The 18,683-nt window shown below is 49.9% G+C and overlaps 1 protein-coding gene across 1 annotated transcript; it reads right to left on the reverse strand.

Annotated features, from left to right (window-relative positions):
- Positions 1-3,751: 3,751 nt before the first annotated feature.
- On the reverse strand, positions 3,752-8,196 carry ZNF48 (zinc finger protein 48). Its single transcript, XM_053555055.1, has 3 exons — positions 8,065-8,196; positions 7,763-7,856; positions 3,752-5,821 (listed from the first exon to the last, which is right to left on the reverse strand). The coding sequence occupies exons 2-3, from the start codon at positions 7,839-7,841 to the stop codon at positions 4,038-4,040; spliced, it is 1,863 nt and encodes a 620-aa protein (XP_053411030.1). The 5' UTR covers positions 7,842-7,856; positions 8,065-8,196; the 3' UTR covers positions 3,752-4,037.
- Between the last annotated feature and the right edge of the window lie 10,487 nt (positions 8,197-18,683).

Below are 18,683 nucleotides of genomic sequence, written 5' to 3' on the forward strand. Positions count from 1 at the left end.
TCAAATGTGGCTTTTATTCTACCTGGATGCACGCGGGGTGAAATCAGGTAGGAATTCCACACGTGGGTTATGGCGGATGGGGATTTAAAGAACCAGGGAGGGGCGGCGCCTGTGGCTCAGTGAGTAGGACGCCGGCCCCATATGCCGAGGGTAGCGGGTTCAAACCCAGCCCCCGCCAAACTGCAACAAAAAATAGCCGGGCGTTGTGGCGGGCGCCTGTAGTCCCAGCTGCTTGGGAGGTTGAGGCAAGAGAATCGCGTAAGCCCAAGAGTTAGAGGTTGCTGTGAGCTGTGTGACGTCATGGCACTCTACCCGAGGGCAGTACAGTGAGACTCTGTCTCTACAAAAAAATAAAAATAAAAAAAATAAAGAACCAAGGAGACAAGGATTGAGGGAGACCGGGATTGGTCTGTTCAATAGTTCCTGGGAGGGACATATTTCCTGGTCTGGTTACTAATTACTGATTTCTGGGCGAATCAGTAATCTGATTCTATCACTGTGCTATTTGGAATCATTGCATTTCAGCCTTGGCAAAAGAGCAAGACCTTGTCTCTAAAAAAAAAAAAAATCAATTAAATCAAATAAATAAATTTTTTAATTTGGGGGTGGAGGGGTACAGAGCCTCAAGCTATCACCCTGGGTAGAGTACCATGGAGTCACAGCTCACAGCAACCTCAAACTCCTGGGCTTAACAGATTCTCTTGGCTCGGCACCTGTGGCTTAAGCCGCTAAGGCGCCAGCCACATACACCTGAGTTGGCGGGTTCAAATCCAGGCCGGGCCCAGCAAACAACAATGGCGGCTGCAACAACAATAATAACAACAACAAAAATAGCCTGGCGTTGTGGTGGGTGCCTGTAATCCCAACTACTTGGGAGGCGGAGGCAGGAGAATCTCTTGAGCCCAGGAGTTGGAAGTTGCTGTGAGCTGTGATGCTCGAGCACTCTACCCAGGGCGACAGCTTGAGGCTCTGTCTCAAAAAAAAAAAAAGAGAGAGAGAGAGATTCTCTAGCCTCAGCCTCTCCAGTAGCTCGGATTACAGGTGCCCACCACAACCCCCGGCTATTTTTTGGTTGTAGTTGTCATTGTTTGGCAGGCTCAGCCAGATTCAAACCTGCCAGTTCTGGTGTATGTGGCTGGTGCCTTAGCCGCTTGAGCTAGGGCGCCACCACAATTTTGTTTTTGTTTTTGTTTTTTTTTTGAGACAGAATCTCACTATGTCGCCCTGGGTAGAGTGCCATGGCTTCACAGCTTGCAACAACCTCAAACTTTTGAGCTTAGGGATTCTATTGCCTCAGCCTCCCTAGTAGATGGAACTACAGGGGCCTGCCACAACGCTCGGTTATTTTTTGGTCCTACTTGTCATTGTTGTTTGGCAGGCCCAGGCTGGGTTGGAAACCGACAGCTCCAGTGTATGTGGCTGGCGCTCTAGCCACTGAACTACAGGCGCAGAGCCCAAATAAATTTTTTAAAACTAAGCACACGACTTTGTCTTATCTCTCTATCCTCAGGGCCCTTGCAGTAAGTAGTTAATGCTGTTGAGTGAGGGACCAAGAAGCTCCATATGCTCCAGGTAAGGGTTGGTTGGAGAAGAGAATTCTAATACAGGCTGGAGAGTCAGGGAAGGGTTCTGGGAGAAAGTTACTGCTTGAAATGTTTTGACAAGAGAGGTTAACAAGGGGTGTGGTGGGGGTGGAGGAGCATTCCAGGGAAAGGAAACAATATTTAAGAAGCACAGATTGGCTCGGCGTCTATGGCTCAAGTGGCTATGGCGCCAGCCACATACACCTGACCTGGCAGGTTAGAATCCAGCCTGGGCCTGCCAAACAACAATAACAGCTGCAACCAAAAAATAGCCGGGCGTTGTGGCGGGCGCCTGTGGTCCCAGCTACTTGGGAGGCGGAGACAGGAGAATCGCTTGAGCCCAAAACTTGGAGGTTGCTGTGAGCTGTGATATTACAGCACTCTACCCAGGGTGAGAGCTTGAGGCTCTGTCTCAAAAAAAGAAAAAAAAAAGCACAGGACTGAAACTACACATAAGTTCTTTGTTTTGTTTTGTTTTGAGACAGAATCTCACTATGTAGAAGGCGTTGAATGCCAATGAAAGAATTATGTTTTACAGAGAGCATGTACAGAGATACGGCAGGGTTTTTAATAAGGGAGTGACATGACCAAATGTAATTTTACCAGCTTCACTGCGACTCAGCTTGGAGGTCAAACTGGTAGGGAAGAGAGGGAAACCGCGGGAGCATCTCCTAAACACCAAAGGGCGCTATCCAGGACGATAGGTTCCTGTGCAATAACGGAGGAAGGTGTCAAGGGACCCAATCCTGATCATAAAGTTCTACGAACTTGGAACTTGGAAAAGGTGGAGGATCAGGAGAAACTTCACAGTAGGAGACCTCAAGGGTTTCTGGGTAACAGGCCAATGATTAAGATCTCGCGAGAAAATTCTGTCCAGGGACTAAGTCCCTTACGGAAAACTGAGATGTCACAACTGGCGAATTTGCAAATCCATTGTGTGCTTCATTGCTTAGATCGGTGAATCGCCCTCGCTTTTTTGTCTTTGGCCAATCAGGCCAGTTCTTTCTCTCCTTCCTCCCCACTGGTGCTCTCAGAAAACGCTATGAATTGGATCCTGTTCCCAAAGACCCAAGAGTCGCAGAGAAATGTGATTGGCACGTTCTTTGCTCTTTCTTTGGGCTGTGCAGCCAAATGACAGGTTTCTCGATACATAAAAAAGGGTCTTAGGGAGCCGGTCTTCTCAGGATCGCTCAACTGTAGAAAGTGCATGAAGCATCGGGACTTTCTGTGCTCATCCCAGACTAGTCCGCTACATTTCGCAGGGTAGCCGTCGCCATAGCAACAGCGATCACTGAACAAGCTATCTCTCTTCCATGTCGCTTACGCTCCCTCCACCGCACATCACATTTTCCTTTTAAGGGTCGTGCTTGACGCTGTGGTGTGGGTGGTGCCTGTGGTCAGCCAGACCTTACGCCTGAGGAAATCAGTTAATGGAGCTGGCGGCTATCTTGGAACCAGATGTAGGCACCACAAAGCCAGCTATGTTAAAGACAACCTTTGTTTAATGGGCTCAGTGGACAAGGGACCCACACAAACTTACACGTGGCTTGAGGGCTTTGCCTATAGCAATCTGCTTTTCTCAACCCTTGCCATGCCTGCATACACACGTGTAACATGTATACTTACACACACACACCAGTGAAAGCCTCAGACACAAAGCAGTTTATTGGCAAGGAGATACGTTTTAATGTGGCGGTTGAGCCTTGGAGTTTCCCTTGCCTTTCAGCCCCCTTCTCACTCCATGCTTGTCCTTCTCCCAGCCAGCTGGTCTGTCTGTTGATGTCCACTAGGATCTGGGCTTGGCATCCAGTTTAGATACCATGAATGCTCCTTCTGTCTCTACCAGCGTTCAGGTGTCAGGGTGGGTTGGAATCTTTGAGGGAACATAAGTCTGGGATCTGTCCAAGAATGCCCTTCCTGGCTAAGGCCAGGTGTAGTGGCCTGAGGTTAGGGGTGAGTACTGCCTACCACACAGCAATACTTGCTTCAACAGAATTATCAAGATGCCCCTGCCTCATTCCATCACCTTAACCTTCAGAAGTTCCATTGCTGTAGCTCTTAAGGTCAAACCCTGCTTCAGGGTGTGGGTCTTCCAGGGCAAGGGTGGGAGAAATCTATTCTTAATAAATTAAAGAGGCAGCAAGAATTCAGTGTTAAGTCTTCAGACTAAGGCCAGTTTATTTATTCAATAAGTATTTACTGAGTACCTACTGTGTGCTAGGCAGTGATCTAGAAGCTGGGAGTACAGCCCATACTGGCAAGGTCCTGACTGAGCCCAGCCAGGACAATTTCCTGAGCTTCAAGGTTATTGTCTCCAATCCCTATTTCTATCTATTCACTCCTTTCTCCCATCTCTCCCCCTTCTCCCTCCCACCACCTGTCCCAGGCCCTTTCTTCTCTGCTTAAGCAGATGCCTTCCCTTTGGTCACCTGGGCCCCACCCTCCCCGACCCCATCATTCCAGTTCTGTTGGTTGTTCCTCCTTGAGGGGCCTTCCCCTACTATCCCCTATCCCAAAGGGCCTTAGGACTAGGTGCCCACGCTGGTGCTTTATACGAGCAGAACTGTCACCAAAACCCTTACCACACTCTGCACACTTGTATGGCTTCTCCCCAGTGTGTGTGCGCCTATGTTTGACCAGATCAGAGCTCCGGGGAAACTCTTTCCCACAGAAGCCACACACATGGGGCTGGCTAGGTCCAGAAGGCTGGGCCCGAACTCGAGGTCGAGGGGCCATGGGTGCTGGGCCAGGTGGGTTATGTGGCCGCAGGAGAGTGGACGGTGGTAGGGGCCGGGCCCGTTCACCACGGTGAGTGCGCAGGTGCTTGACTCGGGCCGAGCTGTCGGCAAACCCCTTGCCGCATTCAGGACAGAGGTAAGGTTTCTCCCCTGTGTGCACACGATGATGTTTCACCAGGTCAGAGCTTCGGCGGAAGCCCTTCCCACACTCAGGACACTTGTGGGGTTTGTCACCTGCCAATGGTGGTGGTGGCTCCCCAGCCTGGGGGCCCCCAGGCTCCGGCTCCAAACCAGGAAGGCCAAAGGGCCCATCACCTGAGTGTGAAGGGCTTCGAGGAGTCAGCGGGGGGCTTGTGCCAAGAGGAGGTGGGGGAGGGTTGGGGATTAGAGGAGCTAGGGAGTAGCCTGGGAAGCTGAAGTCCTGGGGCTCTATGTGCGTGAGGCGGTGGCGAAGAAGGGTGGAGCTGACACTGAAGGTGCGGTCACATTCTGGGCAAGCGTGAGGCCTCTCACCACTGTGGGTGCGGAGGTGCTTGACTCGGGCAGAACTGTCAGCAAAGCCCTTGCCACACTCAGGGCAGAGGTAGGGCTTCTCTCCTGTGTGCACCCGTAGGTGCTTCACCAGGTCTGAGCCCCGGGCAAACTCCTTTCCACACACATCACAGCCAAAGGGCTTGGGCCCCAGGTGACTGCGTTGGTGGCTCAGGAGGCTGCAGCTAAGCACAAACCTTTTGCCACAATCAGTGCAGATATATGGCTTGTCCTGGGCCTTGGGTCCCTGCACAGCTGCTGTGGCTGCCTGAGAGGGCTGCCGTCGGGGCACCACTGGCTGAGGGGGCTGTTCCCCTCGGTGTGTCCTCTGGTGCTTTATTCGGGCAGAACTATCACCAAAGCCCTTGCCACAGATGCCACACTTGTAGGGCTTCTCACCTGTGTGTGTCCGCTGGTGTTTTACCAGGTCCGAACTCTGTCGAAAGCTCTTGCCACATTCACCACAGATAGTGGGGCGCTCACCAGCAGGGATCCGGGGCCGAGGAATCTTTGGGGGGCCCTGGGCTGGTGGCCGGGTTCTGTAGGGCTTCTCACCACTATGAGTTCGCTGGTGTTTGATACGGGCAGAGCTATCCCCAAAGCCCTTGCCACAGACCCCGCACTTGTAGGGTTTCTCCCCTGTGTGGGTCCGCTGGTGTTTTACCAGATCTGACATCTGCCGGAAGCTCTTGCCACACTCACCACACACAGCAGCCCGATCACTACTAGCCTGGCCCCACCGTGGTTCTCCCAGGAGGCGGGGACCTTTATCCCGAGGCTGAGGCTTTCCTAGCCCCTCTCTCTGGACCCATAAGTCATCCCATGTGTGGATGCCATCGGGTTTGAGGGAAGCATTTCCCACTTCATGACCTGAGGCCAAATCTTCTTCTTTGAACCCCAAGTCATCCTCTTGTGATGTATGTTCATACTTATCCATTTGAGAAAGCTCCACATTCTTACTCCCTAGACCTGGGGAAAAAAGGGGGAGTTGTAGACCCTGCCCTTTGGCTTAGCCCTTGTCTTTGATAATATATACCCCAGGAAGACTTCTTTGACAATCTGTGGTCATGAGAATCTATCTTTCTCACTCTCTCTCCTCTAAAGTTCTAGAGCACTTATCTGTGTCTCTCAATAACAATTTCCTTTTACTATACCCTTAATACGTGTCAATCATTGAACTAAGCATTATTAGTCTTAGAGGCCTATGAAATTATACTATTACCATCCTTATTTTATTTTGAGACAGCGTCTCATTATATAACCCTAGGTAGAGTGCCATGGCATCACAGCTCATAGCAACCTCCAATTCTTGGGCTTAAGCGATTCTCTTGCCTCAGCCTCCCAAGTGGCTGGGACTACACAATGCCTGGCTGTTTTTTGATGCAGTTGTCATTGTTGCTTTAGCTGGCCTGGGCCAGGTTTGAACCCGCCATCGCTGGCGCCCTACCCACTGAGCTATGTGTACCGCCACCATCCTCATTTTACTTTTCTTCTTCTTTTTTTTTTTTTTGAGACACAGCCTCAAGCTGTCACTCTGGGTAGAGTGCCATGGCATCACAACTCACAGCAACCTCCAACTCCTGGACTCAAGCGATTCTCCTGCCTCCGCCTCCCAAGTAGCGGAGACTACAGGTGCCCGCCACAACGCCCGGCTGTTTTTTGGTTGCAGCCGTCATTGTTGTTTGGCAGGCCTGGGCTGGAGTCAAACCCACCAGCTCAGGTGTATGTGGTTAGCACCTTATCCGCATGAGCCACAGGCACTGAGCCTTCTTCTTTTTTTTTTTTAAGGCAGAGTCTCATTCTGTCACCCTGTATAGAGTGCCATGGCGTCACTAAAGCTCATGGCAACCTCAGACTCTTGGGCTCAATGATCCACCTGCCTCAGCCTCCCAAGTAGTTGGGACTTCAGGCACCTACCATGATGCTCAGCAAGGTTTTCTATTTTTAGTAGAGACAGGGTTTTCTTGCTCAAGCTTGTCTTGAACTCCTGAGCTCAAGCAATCCACCTGCCTCAGCCTCCCACAGTGATAGGAATGTAGGGGTAAGCAACTGTGCCTGGCCTCTTATTTTATTTTTATAGGCATAGAGACTCTGAGGATTTAAGTTACTTGCTGGAGATTATAAAGGTTAGAAAGTAACAAAGCCTAGTTTCTAACTCACTTTTGTCTGACACCTGTGTTAATCACTACATTGTTGTGTCTATATTTGGAAAATATAGGGTTTACTTTCTGTTGCACCTTGTTATATTAGTGCTCTAGGTAATTTATTACTTTAGTCACCTGTGTGTACCCTAAGAGGACCTAGACACTTATCCAAGATGCTTTAAATTGGCAGGAGAAATAAGGTAAAGTATCAATAATTATAATTGTGGGTTCAGAATAATCATATTATCACAAGAGAGATAAGAGATAAGGAGATGGGAACCAGCACCCAACAGCAGAGCAAAGAGAAATCAGGAAGAGGAATGGAAGGCAGGGCTGAGCATGTAAGGTTTGGACCTAACACTAGGACACTAGACAGAGAGGAGCTACAAAAAGCTTTTGAGAAGAGAGACAGGATGAGATCTGGACTTAGATCAATCTGGCTGCACGGTACATTATTGGAGTGAAAAGGACAGAAGGGAGGCTCTTGCAATTGCCAGGAGACAGAAAGAGTCCTGAAGTAGGACAGAGGCAGGGAGCATGGTGAAGACTGTGGGGGAGGGAGAGAGTCCCTGAGAAGATGCCCCTAAAGTCTAGCGCACAGTAGGTGCTCAGAAAAGCAGGCTCCTTCCCTCGGGTTTTGCTCCCCTCCTCCCCCAGCGGCATAGCTCCAGTCCGAATTTTCTTGGTCTCAGCGCTGCAAAACCCAGCACCGGAGACCCCACCCCACCATTACCTGTCCATCGTGGCGCGCGGCCGCGGCCCTCACCTGTGCGGACACCTCTCAGCTGCTGCCTCTCATCCGGGCCACGGAGATCCGGGTCCCAGGGCTCCGCCGCGCGCTCCATCGCCCGCACACCACCCTGAGAAAGAGGACAGCCACATAATCCTGCGGTCACACAGCCATGTGTGGCTCGTGACACTCTGCCGCTGCCCTCTGCCGGCCGGCCCCCGCACCGGGCAGCGTCGGGTTGTAGGCTCTAAGCGCGGGGCGCGGCTCCCGGTGACCCCTGCCCGCGCCGCCGGCCGCCCCTACACCCGCTCATCCCGGCTCGCAACCTCCCCTCTCACCTTGCCGGCCGCCTCTGGCGCCGCCACGCCGGCGCACTCCGGAGCCCCTCCGCGGGGTGCGGATGCCCAAGCCGCCAACAGCTCCGGGATGCGGGCTACGAGCCAAACCAGGAGGGGGTTCGGACCCAGGCGTCCCGGGGGCGGCTGCCGGGGGCGGGGACGGGAAGCGGAAGCGCTGGGCGCACAGAGCCGCTCTAGGACCTTGGAGGAGCTGCGCGCCTGTGGGGGCTGCCTGCCTTGGCGAGAGCTCGGTGGCCAGCGGGTGCCTGAGTGCGGCCGCAAGGGCTACTCTAAGCCGAGGACAGTGGCACGAACTCTGTGGTATTAACCGTGTGCCTCCTGGGCTGCAGGTGGGCAATGAGGGCCAAAGACTTTCAAATTGTTGCTGTGTCGCAGGCTATTCGCACTGACCTCCCAGGCTAGCTGATAGCGCCAGCCACTCGGGTCCGTGAGAGACAAAGAAAGAGGGATCCAAAGACTGACCCAGGGAAGGGGATGTGGGAGAGACCAAGGCAGACAAAGGACGGCGGAGACCCCAGATGGGGCGGGGCGGGGCGCCAAGACACTGGAAACAAAGCCCGGCTGGTCGTAGAGGCCGAGGGCCGGGGGTGGGGGCTGGGCTTGGGGAGACCGAGGCAGGAGCAGAGCTAGAGGCAGACACCTGGTAAATGCCGCGGAGGAGAGGCAGGCAGATGGAATCGCACCCACGACCTGGAACGGAGATTTGAGCCAGAGACAACAAAATCCTCACCTGAGAACCCTGAGTCAGAGAGGACGTAAGGCGAGGGAGAATGAGGGAACAGCGACCCACCAAAAATACCGGAGCATGAGATTGGCCGCTAGAAACAAAGAGATGTAGAAACAGATAAGAGATGTAAAGTCACTGAAGCAGAGTCTGAGGAGCAATGAGAAAAAGAGGCAGGGAGCCTGGAGAGGAACAGGCCCAGGGGCAGAAGAACAAAAGACTGCTGTCTGTGAAACGAGTAGCGACAAAGAGACAGAGACACAAAGAAAGAGGTTGTCAGAAAGACTAGAGACAGGTCAACAACCCTACAAAGGTCAAGCCTAGGAGAGACTAGAGAATTCCCATCCTAGTGGGGCCCTGGCTGGGGCTGTGTTCCAACAGACACAGGCCCCAAGACCATACACATTTGCAGTCATAGCTCAGACTTTGCGAAGACAAGCCTGAAGTTATTAGATGGGGACCTGAACTGGAGTCTAAAGGTAGAGTAACCTCTCCAGGAATACTGTCCCAGTATGGGTACTCTGGGCAGACTTGCCTTTGGGGATGGGAGAGCACCTGGAATTGTCTTCAGCCCTTCTGCCAAAGATAGGGAGGGTAACTGGTTTGTATAGTAATCCACATTTATTATCATCTTAATGCTAAGCTAAGATTTTGGGATGCAGAGTTGAAACGCCTGCAATATTTGTCCTTGTGGTGTTACCAGTTTAAAGGGATGAGCACACAAATCATTAAAAATAAGAGGACTTTATGGGGGCAAGACATGATTGCAAGAGGGACTTTACCTAACAATTGCAATCAGTGTAACCTGGCTTATTGTACCCTCAATGAATCCCCAACAATAAAATAAAAAATAAATAAATAAATAAAAAATAAGAGGACTAAGGTGGGCATGGAGGCTCAGACCTGTAATCCTCTTACTTTGGGAGGCCAATGCAGGTAGATTGCCTGATCTCAGGAGTTTGAGATCAGCCTGAGCAAGAGCAAGACCCGATCTCTAAAAATAGCCAGACATTGTGGCAGGTCCCAGCTACCTGGGAGGCTGAGGCAAGAGGATCGCTTCAGCCCAAGAGTTTGAGGTTGCTGTGAGCTATGACGTCAGAGCACTCTGCTGAGGGCAACAAAGTGAGACTCTATCACTAAATAAATAAATAGGATCTGGGGGCAAGACATGATTGCAAGAGGGACTTTACCTAACAATTACAATCAGTGTAACTGGCTTATTGTACCCTCAATGAATCCCCAACAATAAAATAAATAAATAAATAAATAGGATCAATGCCCATGGCTCAGTAACTAGGGCACCAGCCACTTACACCGTGGCTGGCAGGGTCGAACCTGGCCTGGGCCTGCTGAACAACAATCACAACTACAACAACAAAAAAAAGCTGGGTGTTGTGGCGAGCACCTGTAGTCCCAGCTACTTGGGAGGGTGAGGCAAGAGAATCACTTACACCCTTTGAGGTTGCTGTGAGCTATGATGCCACAGCGCTCTACCAAGGGTGACATAGTGAGACTCTCTCAAAAAATAAATAGGGCAGCGCCTGTGGCTCAGTGAGTAGGGTGCTGGCCCCATATACTGAGGGTGGCGGGTTCGAACCCGGCCCCAGTCAAACTGCAACAAAAAAATAGCCAGGCATTATGGCATGTGTCTGTAGTCCCAGCTACTCGGGAGGCTGAGGCAAAAGAATCGCCTAAGCCCAGGAGTTGGAGGTTGCTGTAAGCTGTGACCCCACGCCACTCTACCGAGGGTAATAAAGTAAGACTCTGTCTCTACAAAAAAAATAATAATAAAGAAAGAAAGAAAAATTAGAGAACTGGGGGGGCGGGGCGCCAAGACACTGGAAACGAAGCCCGGCTGGTCGTAGAGGCGGTGCCTCAGGCTCAGTGGGTAGGGCGCCAGCCCCATATATGAGGGTGGTGAGTTCGAACCCAGCCCCAGCCAAACCGCAACAAAAAATACCCAGGTGTTGTGGCGGGCACCTGTAGTCCCAGCTACTCGGGAGGCTAAGGCAAGAGAATTGCCTAAGCCCAGGAGTTGGAGGTTGCTGTGATCTGTGACGCCACGCCACTCTACTGAGGGTAATAAAGTGAGACTCTGTCTCTAAAAAACAAATAAGAGAACTATAAGGGCACAAAGGAGTTATAAGGACCCATTCAAAATAGTGTGGAAGAGCAGGAAAAGTTCTTGTTTGTAGGAATGTATCTATGTGTTCTGTGTGCCTGGTATGCATGGATGTTAGACACTGACAGAGACAGGGGCAACCTATCAATCAGCACATACTTACTGATTAGTCTAAAATCCACAAGGCATGGCTTGGCACCCGTAGCTCAGTGGTTAGGGTGCTGGCCACATGCACCAGGGCTGGTGGATTCCAACCCACCCTGGCCTGCAAAACAACAATGACAACAACAACAATAACAAAATATAGCCAAGCGTTGTGGCGAGCACCTGTAGTCCCAGCTACTTGGGAGGCTGAGGCAAGAGAATCACTTAAGCCCGAGAGTTTGAGGTTGCAGTGAGCTGTGACACTATGACACTCTACCGAGGGCGACATAGTGAGACTCTGTCTCAAAAAAAAAAAAAAAATAAGCTCGGCGCCTGTGGCTCAGGTGGCTAAGGCACCAGCCACATACACCTGAGCTGGTGGGTTCAAATCCAGTCCAGGCCCGCCACACAACAATGACGGCTGTAACTAAAAAATAGCCTGGCGTGTGGTAGGCACCTGTAGTCCCAGCTACTTGAGAGGTGGAGGCAGAAGAATCGCTTGAACCCAGGAGTTGGAGGTTGCTGTGAGCTGTGATGCCATAGCACTCTAACCAGGGTAACAGCTTGAGGCTCTGCCTCAAAAAAAAAAAAAAAAAAGAATTTGTGTATTTGGGCGGCACCTGTGGCTCAAAGGAGTAGGGTGCCAGTCCCATATGCCAGAGGTGGTGGGTTCAAAACCAGCCCCGGCCAAAACAACCCTGCAAAAATAAATAAATAAATAAATAAATAAATAAAAATAAAATTTACAGGGTAGGCCATCAGGAAAGGTAGGGTGGAACTACTTGAATTTGAATCAGCTGAAACTGCAGTCTACAAGCAGAATTTCTCTGTAGATGGCTGCTATTTTTTTTTGAGACAGAGTCTCACGTTGTCACCCTGGATAGAGTGCTGTGGGGTCAGCCTAACTCACAGCAACCTCAAACTCTTGGGCCCAAGCGATCCTCATGCCTCAGCTTCCCAAGTAGCTGGGACTACAAGCATCTGCCTCAACACTTGGCTAGTCTTTCTATTTTTAGTAGAGACGGGGCTCTCACTCTTGCTCAGGCTGGTCTTGAACTCCTGAGCTCAAGCAATCCTCCCACTTTGACCTCCCTGAGTGCTGGGATTACAAATGTGAGCCACTGTGAATACTGTCTTTAAGATCAGTCATATAGGGCGGCGCCTGTGGCTCAGTGAGTAGGGCACCGGCCCCATATACGGAGGGTGGTGGGTTCAAACCCAGCCCCGGCCAAACTGCAACAACAAAAAAAAGATCAGTCATGTAGGCTCGGCATCTGTAGCTCAAGCGACTAGGGCGGCAGCCACATACACTGGAGCTGGTGGGTTCCAATCCAGCTGGGCCTGCCAAACAACAATGACAACTACAACCAAAAAAAAATAGTCGGGTGTTGTGGGTGCCTGTGGTCCCAGCTACTTGGGACCCAGGAGTTGGGTCTTAAGCCCAAGAGTTGGAGGTTGTTGTGAGCTGTGATGCCACAGCACTCTACCCATGGTGACAGCTTGAGATTCTGTCTCAAAAAAAGATTAGTCATGTAGAGTTTGATTCTTGGCCTTGTCACTTAAGTGCTGTTTGATCTTAGGGAAGTTACTTAAGTTTTGTTTCCTGAACTGAAAAATAGGGATTGATAATATCTAATTTGGATGGTTGAAGATTAATATGTGTAAAGCACTTATCAAAACAATATTGGCTGTTGGGAGGTGGCTGTGGCTCAGTGAGTAGGGTGCTGGCCCCATATACCAAGGGTGGTGCATTTGAATCTGGCCTCATCCAAACTGCAACAAAAAAACAGCGGGGCAGGTGGCGTCTGTGGCTCAGTGAGTAGGGCGACAACCCCATATACCAAGTGTGGCGGGTTCAAACCCAGCCCCTGCTGAACTGCAACCAAAAAATAGCTCAGCATTGTGGCGGGCGCCTGTAGTCCCAGCTGCTCGGGAGGCTGAGGCAGGAGAATCGTGGAAGCCCAAGAGCTAGAGGTTGCTGTGAGTCCTGTGACATCATGGCACTCTACTGAAGGCAGTAAAGTGAGACTCTGTCTCTACAAAAAAAAACAAAACAAAAAACAGCCAGGCATTGTGGTGGCGCCTGTGGTCCCAGCTACTACTGGAGGCTGAGGCAAGAGAATCGCCTAAGCCTAAGAGCTGGAGGTTGCTGTGAGCTGTGACATCACTGCCCTCTACAAGGATGACAAAGTGAGACTCTTGTCTCTAGAAGAAAAAAAAAAACAATATCAGCTATTATTCTTTTATTTTCTTTTTTGAGTCAGATTCTCAAGCTGTCACCCCGGGTAGAGTGCCATGGTGTCATAGTTCACAGCAGCCTCCAACTCTTGGGCTCAAGCGAGGCTTTGCCTCAGTTTTTTTCTATTTATAATAGAGACGGGATCTCACTTTTTGCTCAGGCTGAGTTTGAACTCGTGAGCTCAGGCTATCCACCCACCTCAGTCTCCCAGAATGCTGGTATTATAGGTGTGAGCCATTATGCCCGGCCCCGGCCATTATTCTTGTAGTCTAGTAGAAATAATGAAGGAAGGAGAAGTTAGCGTTTGAGCTGATCCTTTTAGGATTGCTAGGACTTCAGCAAAGTCCTGGACCTGGCTGGGTTGGAGGCTGAATGAAGAACTCCAGGCAAAGGGAATAAAATGAACAGTGGGCCACACAGCAATTGAGAATCTACCATGTGCTAGAAACTTGAGATGCAAACATGATTAAGACCTAGTCGCAGAGAGGAAAGCAAAAAATAGACTTTTCTTTATTTTCTTTTTTTTTTTCCCACATTCATTTCTTTATTTTACAATTTTTGTTATAGGAGTAAAACATGTTAACTTACTGTAAGAATTAAAAGATAAAAACATGTGAAGAAAAACATCCCCTGCTTCCCACTCCCCAAATCAGCTCCCTAGAAGTCATCGCGACATACTATTTTCTTTTTTTTTTAATTTTAGAGACAAGAGTCTCACTTTATTGCCTTTGATAGAGTGCTGTGGCGTCACAGCTCACAGCAACCTGCAACTCTTGGGCTTAGGCGATTTTCTTGCCTCAGCCTCCTGAGTAGCTGGGACTACAGGCACCCACCATAATGCCCAGCTTTTTTTTGTTGTTGCAGATTAACAGGGTTTGAACCTGCCACCCTTGGTATATGGGGCTGGCACCCTACCCACTGAGCCATAGGCGCTGCCCTTGTTTTCTTAAAATTTTTTTCACCTTTTTTTTTTTTTTTGCAGTTTTTGGCTGGGGCTGGGTTTGAACCCGTCACCTCCAGCACATGGGGCTGGCGCTCTACTCATTTGAGCTACAGGCGCCACCTCACCTTTTTTTTCTTTTTTTTTTTTTTTTGAGACAGAGTCTCAAGCTGTCACCCTGGGTAGAGTGCCATCGCATCACAGCTCACAGCAACCTCTAACTCCTGGGCTTAAGCGATTCCCCTGCCTCTGCTTCCCAAGTGGCTGGGACTACAGGCACTCACCATAATGCCCGGCTATTTTTTGGTTGCAGCCGTCACTGTTGTTTGGCAGGCCCAGGCTGGATTCAAACCTGCCAGCTCAGGTGTATGTCGCTGGCGCCTTAGCCGCTTGAGCCACAGGCGCTGAGCCTCACCTTTTTATTTTTAAGAGATGGGGTCTTGCTATGTTGCCCAGACTGGAGTGCAGTGGCTATTCACAGGCTCCATCCCACTACTGATCAGCACAGGAGTTTTGACCTGTTTCCTACCTGGGCCGGTTCACCCCTCCTTAGGCAATCTGGAGGCCCCCAAATCCCGGGAGGTCACCATATTGATGCCAAACTTAGTGCAGACACCTGATTGGCATAGCGCACTACAGCCCAGAACTCCTGGACTCAAGCGATCCTCCTGTCTCAGCCACCCGAGTAGCTAGAACTATAGGCACACGCCATGGCGTCTGGCCCAATTTCTTTTGACTCAGTAATTCTTCTTACAGAAATTAAGCCCAAGGAAATGGTTGGACGAGCACACAATGATACCACCACAAACATGTTCATCCCAGCTCAGCATTGTTTATCATAGGGAAGATTACGAATCACCCTAAAATGTGGAATGTAAATGTCTTAGCACAATAACTAGGAAAATGCCAGGAAGGCTATGTTAACCAGTGTGATGGAAATGTGTCAAATGGTCTATGAAACTAGTTTATGGTGCCCTATGATCACATTAATGTACACGGCTATGATTTAATAAAAAAAAATGATAATGTACCAGAATGTAATGTAAAGAAGAAAAAATGAAAAAAAGGGGTGGCGCCTGTGGCTCAGTGAGCAGGGCGCCGGCCCCATATACCGAGGGTGGCGGGTTCAAACCCGGCCCCGGCCAAACTGCAACAAAAAAATAGCCGGGCATTGTGGCAGGTGCCTGTAGTCCCAGCTACTCGGGAGGCTGAGGCAGGAGAATCGCCTAGGCCCAGGAGTTGGAGGTTGCTGTGTGCTGTGTGACGCCACGGCACTCTACCGAGGGCGATGAGGTGAAACTCTGTCTCTACAAAAAAAAAAAAAAATGAAAAAAAGATAATGTCGATGTGCATTTATTATCATAGGTATACAGAATATATGAAGTGACACAAGCAGGTTTCCTAAGAAAGTTACAGTGTGACCTTGTTTGTTTGTTTTTTTTTTTTTGAGACAGAGCCTCAAGTTGTCGCCCTGGGTAGAGTGCCATGGCATCAGAGCTCACAGCAACCTCCAACTCCTGGGCTCAAGTGATTCTCCTGCTTCCATCTCCCAAGTAGCTGGGACTACAGGCACCTGCCACAATGCCCGGCTATTTTTTGGTTGCAGCCATTAATGTTGTTTGGCGGGCCCGGGCTGGATTTGAACCCATCAGCTCAGGTGTATGTGGCTGGCGCCTTAGCTGCTTGAGCCACAAGTGCCGAGCCAGTTTGACTTTATTTTTATAAGTATACATAGTATGTATACCTACGTGCATGCATAGAAGAAAATCTGGAAGGATAAAAACCAAAATGGGGTTATTTCAAGGTAGTAATATTACACTTAAATTTTTTTTTTTTTTTGAGACAGAGTCTTGTTTTGTCTCCCAGAATACCTTGGCCTCATAGCTCACAGCAACCTCAATGTCTTGGGCTCAGATGATTCTCTTGCCTCAGCCTCCTGAGTAGCTGAAACTACAGGTGCCCACCACACCTGGCTACTTTTAGAGATGGGGTCTGGCTCTTGCTCAGGCTGGTCTTGAACCCATGAGCTCAGGCAATCCATCTGCCTCAGCCTCTCAGAGTGCTAGGATTATAGGTGTGAGCCACTTTGCCTGGCGCCTTGACTTAAATTTATTTATTTATTTTGAGACAGAGCCTCAAGCTGTAGCCCTGCGTAGAGTGCTGTGGCATCACAGTTCGTAGCAACCTCCAACTCCTGGGCTTAAGCGATTTCTTTCCTTCCTTCCTTTCTTTCCTCCTTCCTTCCCTCCCTCCTTTTCTTTCTCCTTCTCTCCCTCCTTCCTTCCTTTCTTTTCTTTCTTTCTTTGCAAAAAGCTTTATTTCCATCTGGTCCAAGGCTTGGCCATTCTTCTTCTTCTTCTTTTTTTTTTTTTTTTTGTAGAGACAGAGTCTCACTTTATCGCCCTCAGTAGAGTGCTGTGGCATCACACAGCTCACAGCAACCTCCAACTCCTGGGCTTAGGCGATTCTCTTGCCTCAGCCTCCCGAGTAGCTGGGACTACAGGCGCCCGCCACAATGCCTGGCTATTTTTTTTGTTGCAGTTTGGCCAGGGCTGTGTTTGAACCCGCCACCCTTGGTATATGGGGCTGGCGCCCTACCCACTGAGCCACAGGCGCTGCCCTTCTTCTTTTTCTTTTTTTTTTTTTTTTTTTGACAGTCTCACTCTCTTGCCTAGGCTAGAGGGCCAGGGCCTCAGCCTAGCTCACAGCAACTTCAAACTCCTATGTTCAAGCCATCCTCCTCTCTCAGCCTCCCACGTAGCTGGAACAGGGGCCTACCATGACACCTGGTTAATTTTTCTATTTTTTTTTAGTAGAGGCAAGGTCTTGCTCTTGCTTAGGCTGGTCATGAACTCCTGAACTTTAGTGATCTTCCCACCTTGGCCGCCAAGAATGCTAGGGTTACAAACATGAGCCACTGTGCCCGGCCTAGATTTAAATTTTTCTAATTCATTTGCATTTAAATTTTTAAAGAGAACAAGCATTGGTGGCTTGGTGCCCGTAGCTCAATGAGTAGGGCGCTGGTCACATAGACTGAGAGTGGCAGGTTTAAGCCTGGCCCCCGTCTGCTAAACAACAATGACAACTGCAACCAAAATATAGCCAGGCGTTGTGGCAGACACCTGTAGTCCCAGCTACTTGGGAGGCTGAGGCAAGAGAATCACTTAAGCCCAAGAGTTGGAGGTTGCTGTGAGCTGTGACACCATGGCACTCTACCTCGGGTGACATAGTGAGACTCTGTCTAAAAGAACACGTGTTGGCTATATAATAAAAAGATGTATAAATATGTTGGGTTATTTTTTTTTTTTTTTTTTTGGCCGGGGCTGGGTTTGAACCCGCCACCTCCGGCATATGGGACTGGCGCCCTACTCACTGAGCCACAGGCGCCGCCCATGTTGGGTTATTTTTTAGGTTTTTGTTTTTTTTTGGCCAGGGCTTGGTTTGAACCCACCACTTCCGGCATATGGAGCCAGTGCCCTACTCCTTGAGCCACAGGCGCCACTCCAGGTTTTTCTTTTTGTTTTTTTTTTTAAGACAGAGTTGAGCTCTATCAACCAGGTTGGAACACAGTGGCCTGAGCATAGCTCACTGTAACCTCAAACTTGTGGGTGCAAATGATCTTCCTGCCTCAGCCTCCTGAGTATCTGTGAGTAAAAGCATGTATCACCACACCCAGCTAAATTAAAAAAATTGTTTTTGTAGAGATGGGGGACTCACGATGTTGCCCAGCTGGGTCTTGAACTCCTGGCCTCAGTGATCCTCCAGCATTTGCTTTCCAAAGTGCTGGTATTACAGGTATGAGCCAATGCATGTCCAGTCCAGAGTTTTTTTCTTTCTTTGTTTTTTTTTTTTTGTTTGTTTGTTTTTGAGACAGAGACTCACATCGCCCTCAGTGGAGTGCCATGGCCTATATCCCACAGCAACCTTTAACTAACTCTTGGGCTCAAGTGATCCTCTTGCCTTGGCCTCTTGAGTAGCTGAGTCTATAGGCGCCCACTACAACACCCGCTTTTTTTGTTTGTTTTTTTAGAGATGAGGCCTCGCTTTTGCTCAGGCTGGTCTGAAACTCTTTTTTTTTATAGGTTTTTTTTTTTTTTTTTGTAGAGACAGAGTCTCACTTTATGGCCCTCGGTAGAGTGCTGTGGCCTCACACAGCTCACAGCAACCTCCAACTCCTGGGCTTAAGCGATTCTCTTGCCTCAGCCTCCCGAGTAGCTGGGACTACAGGCGCCCGCCACAACGCCCGGCTATTTTTTGGTTTGCAGTTTGGCCGGGGCTGGGTCTGAACCCGCCACCCTCGGTATATGGGGCCGGCGCCCTACCAACTGAGCCACAGGCGCCGCCCTGGTCTGAAACTCTTATCTCAAGCAATTCACCCACCTCGGCCTCATGGGGTGTTAGGATTACAGGCATAAGCCACCACACCTAG

The sequence above is a fragment of the Nycticebus coucang genome, chromosome 12, assembly GCF_027406575.1.
Source record: "Nycticebus coucang isolate mNycCou1 chromosome 12, mNycCou1.pri, whole genome shotgun sequence".
Lineage (NCBI taxonomy): Eukaryota > Metazoa > Chordata > Mammalia > Primates > Lorisidae > Nycticebus > Nycticebus coucang.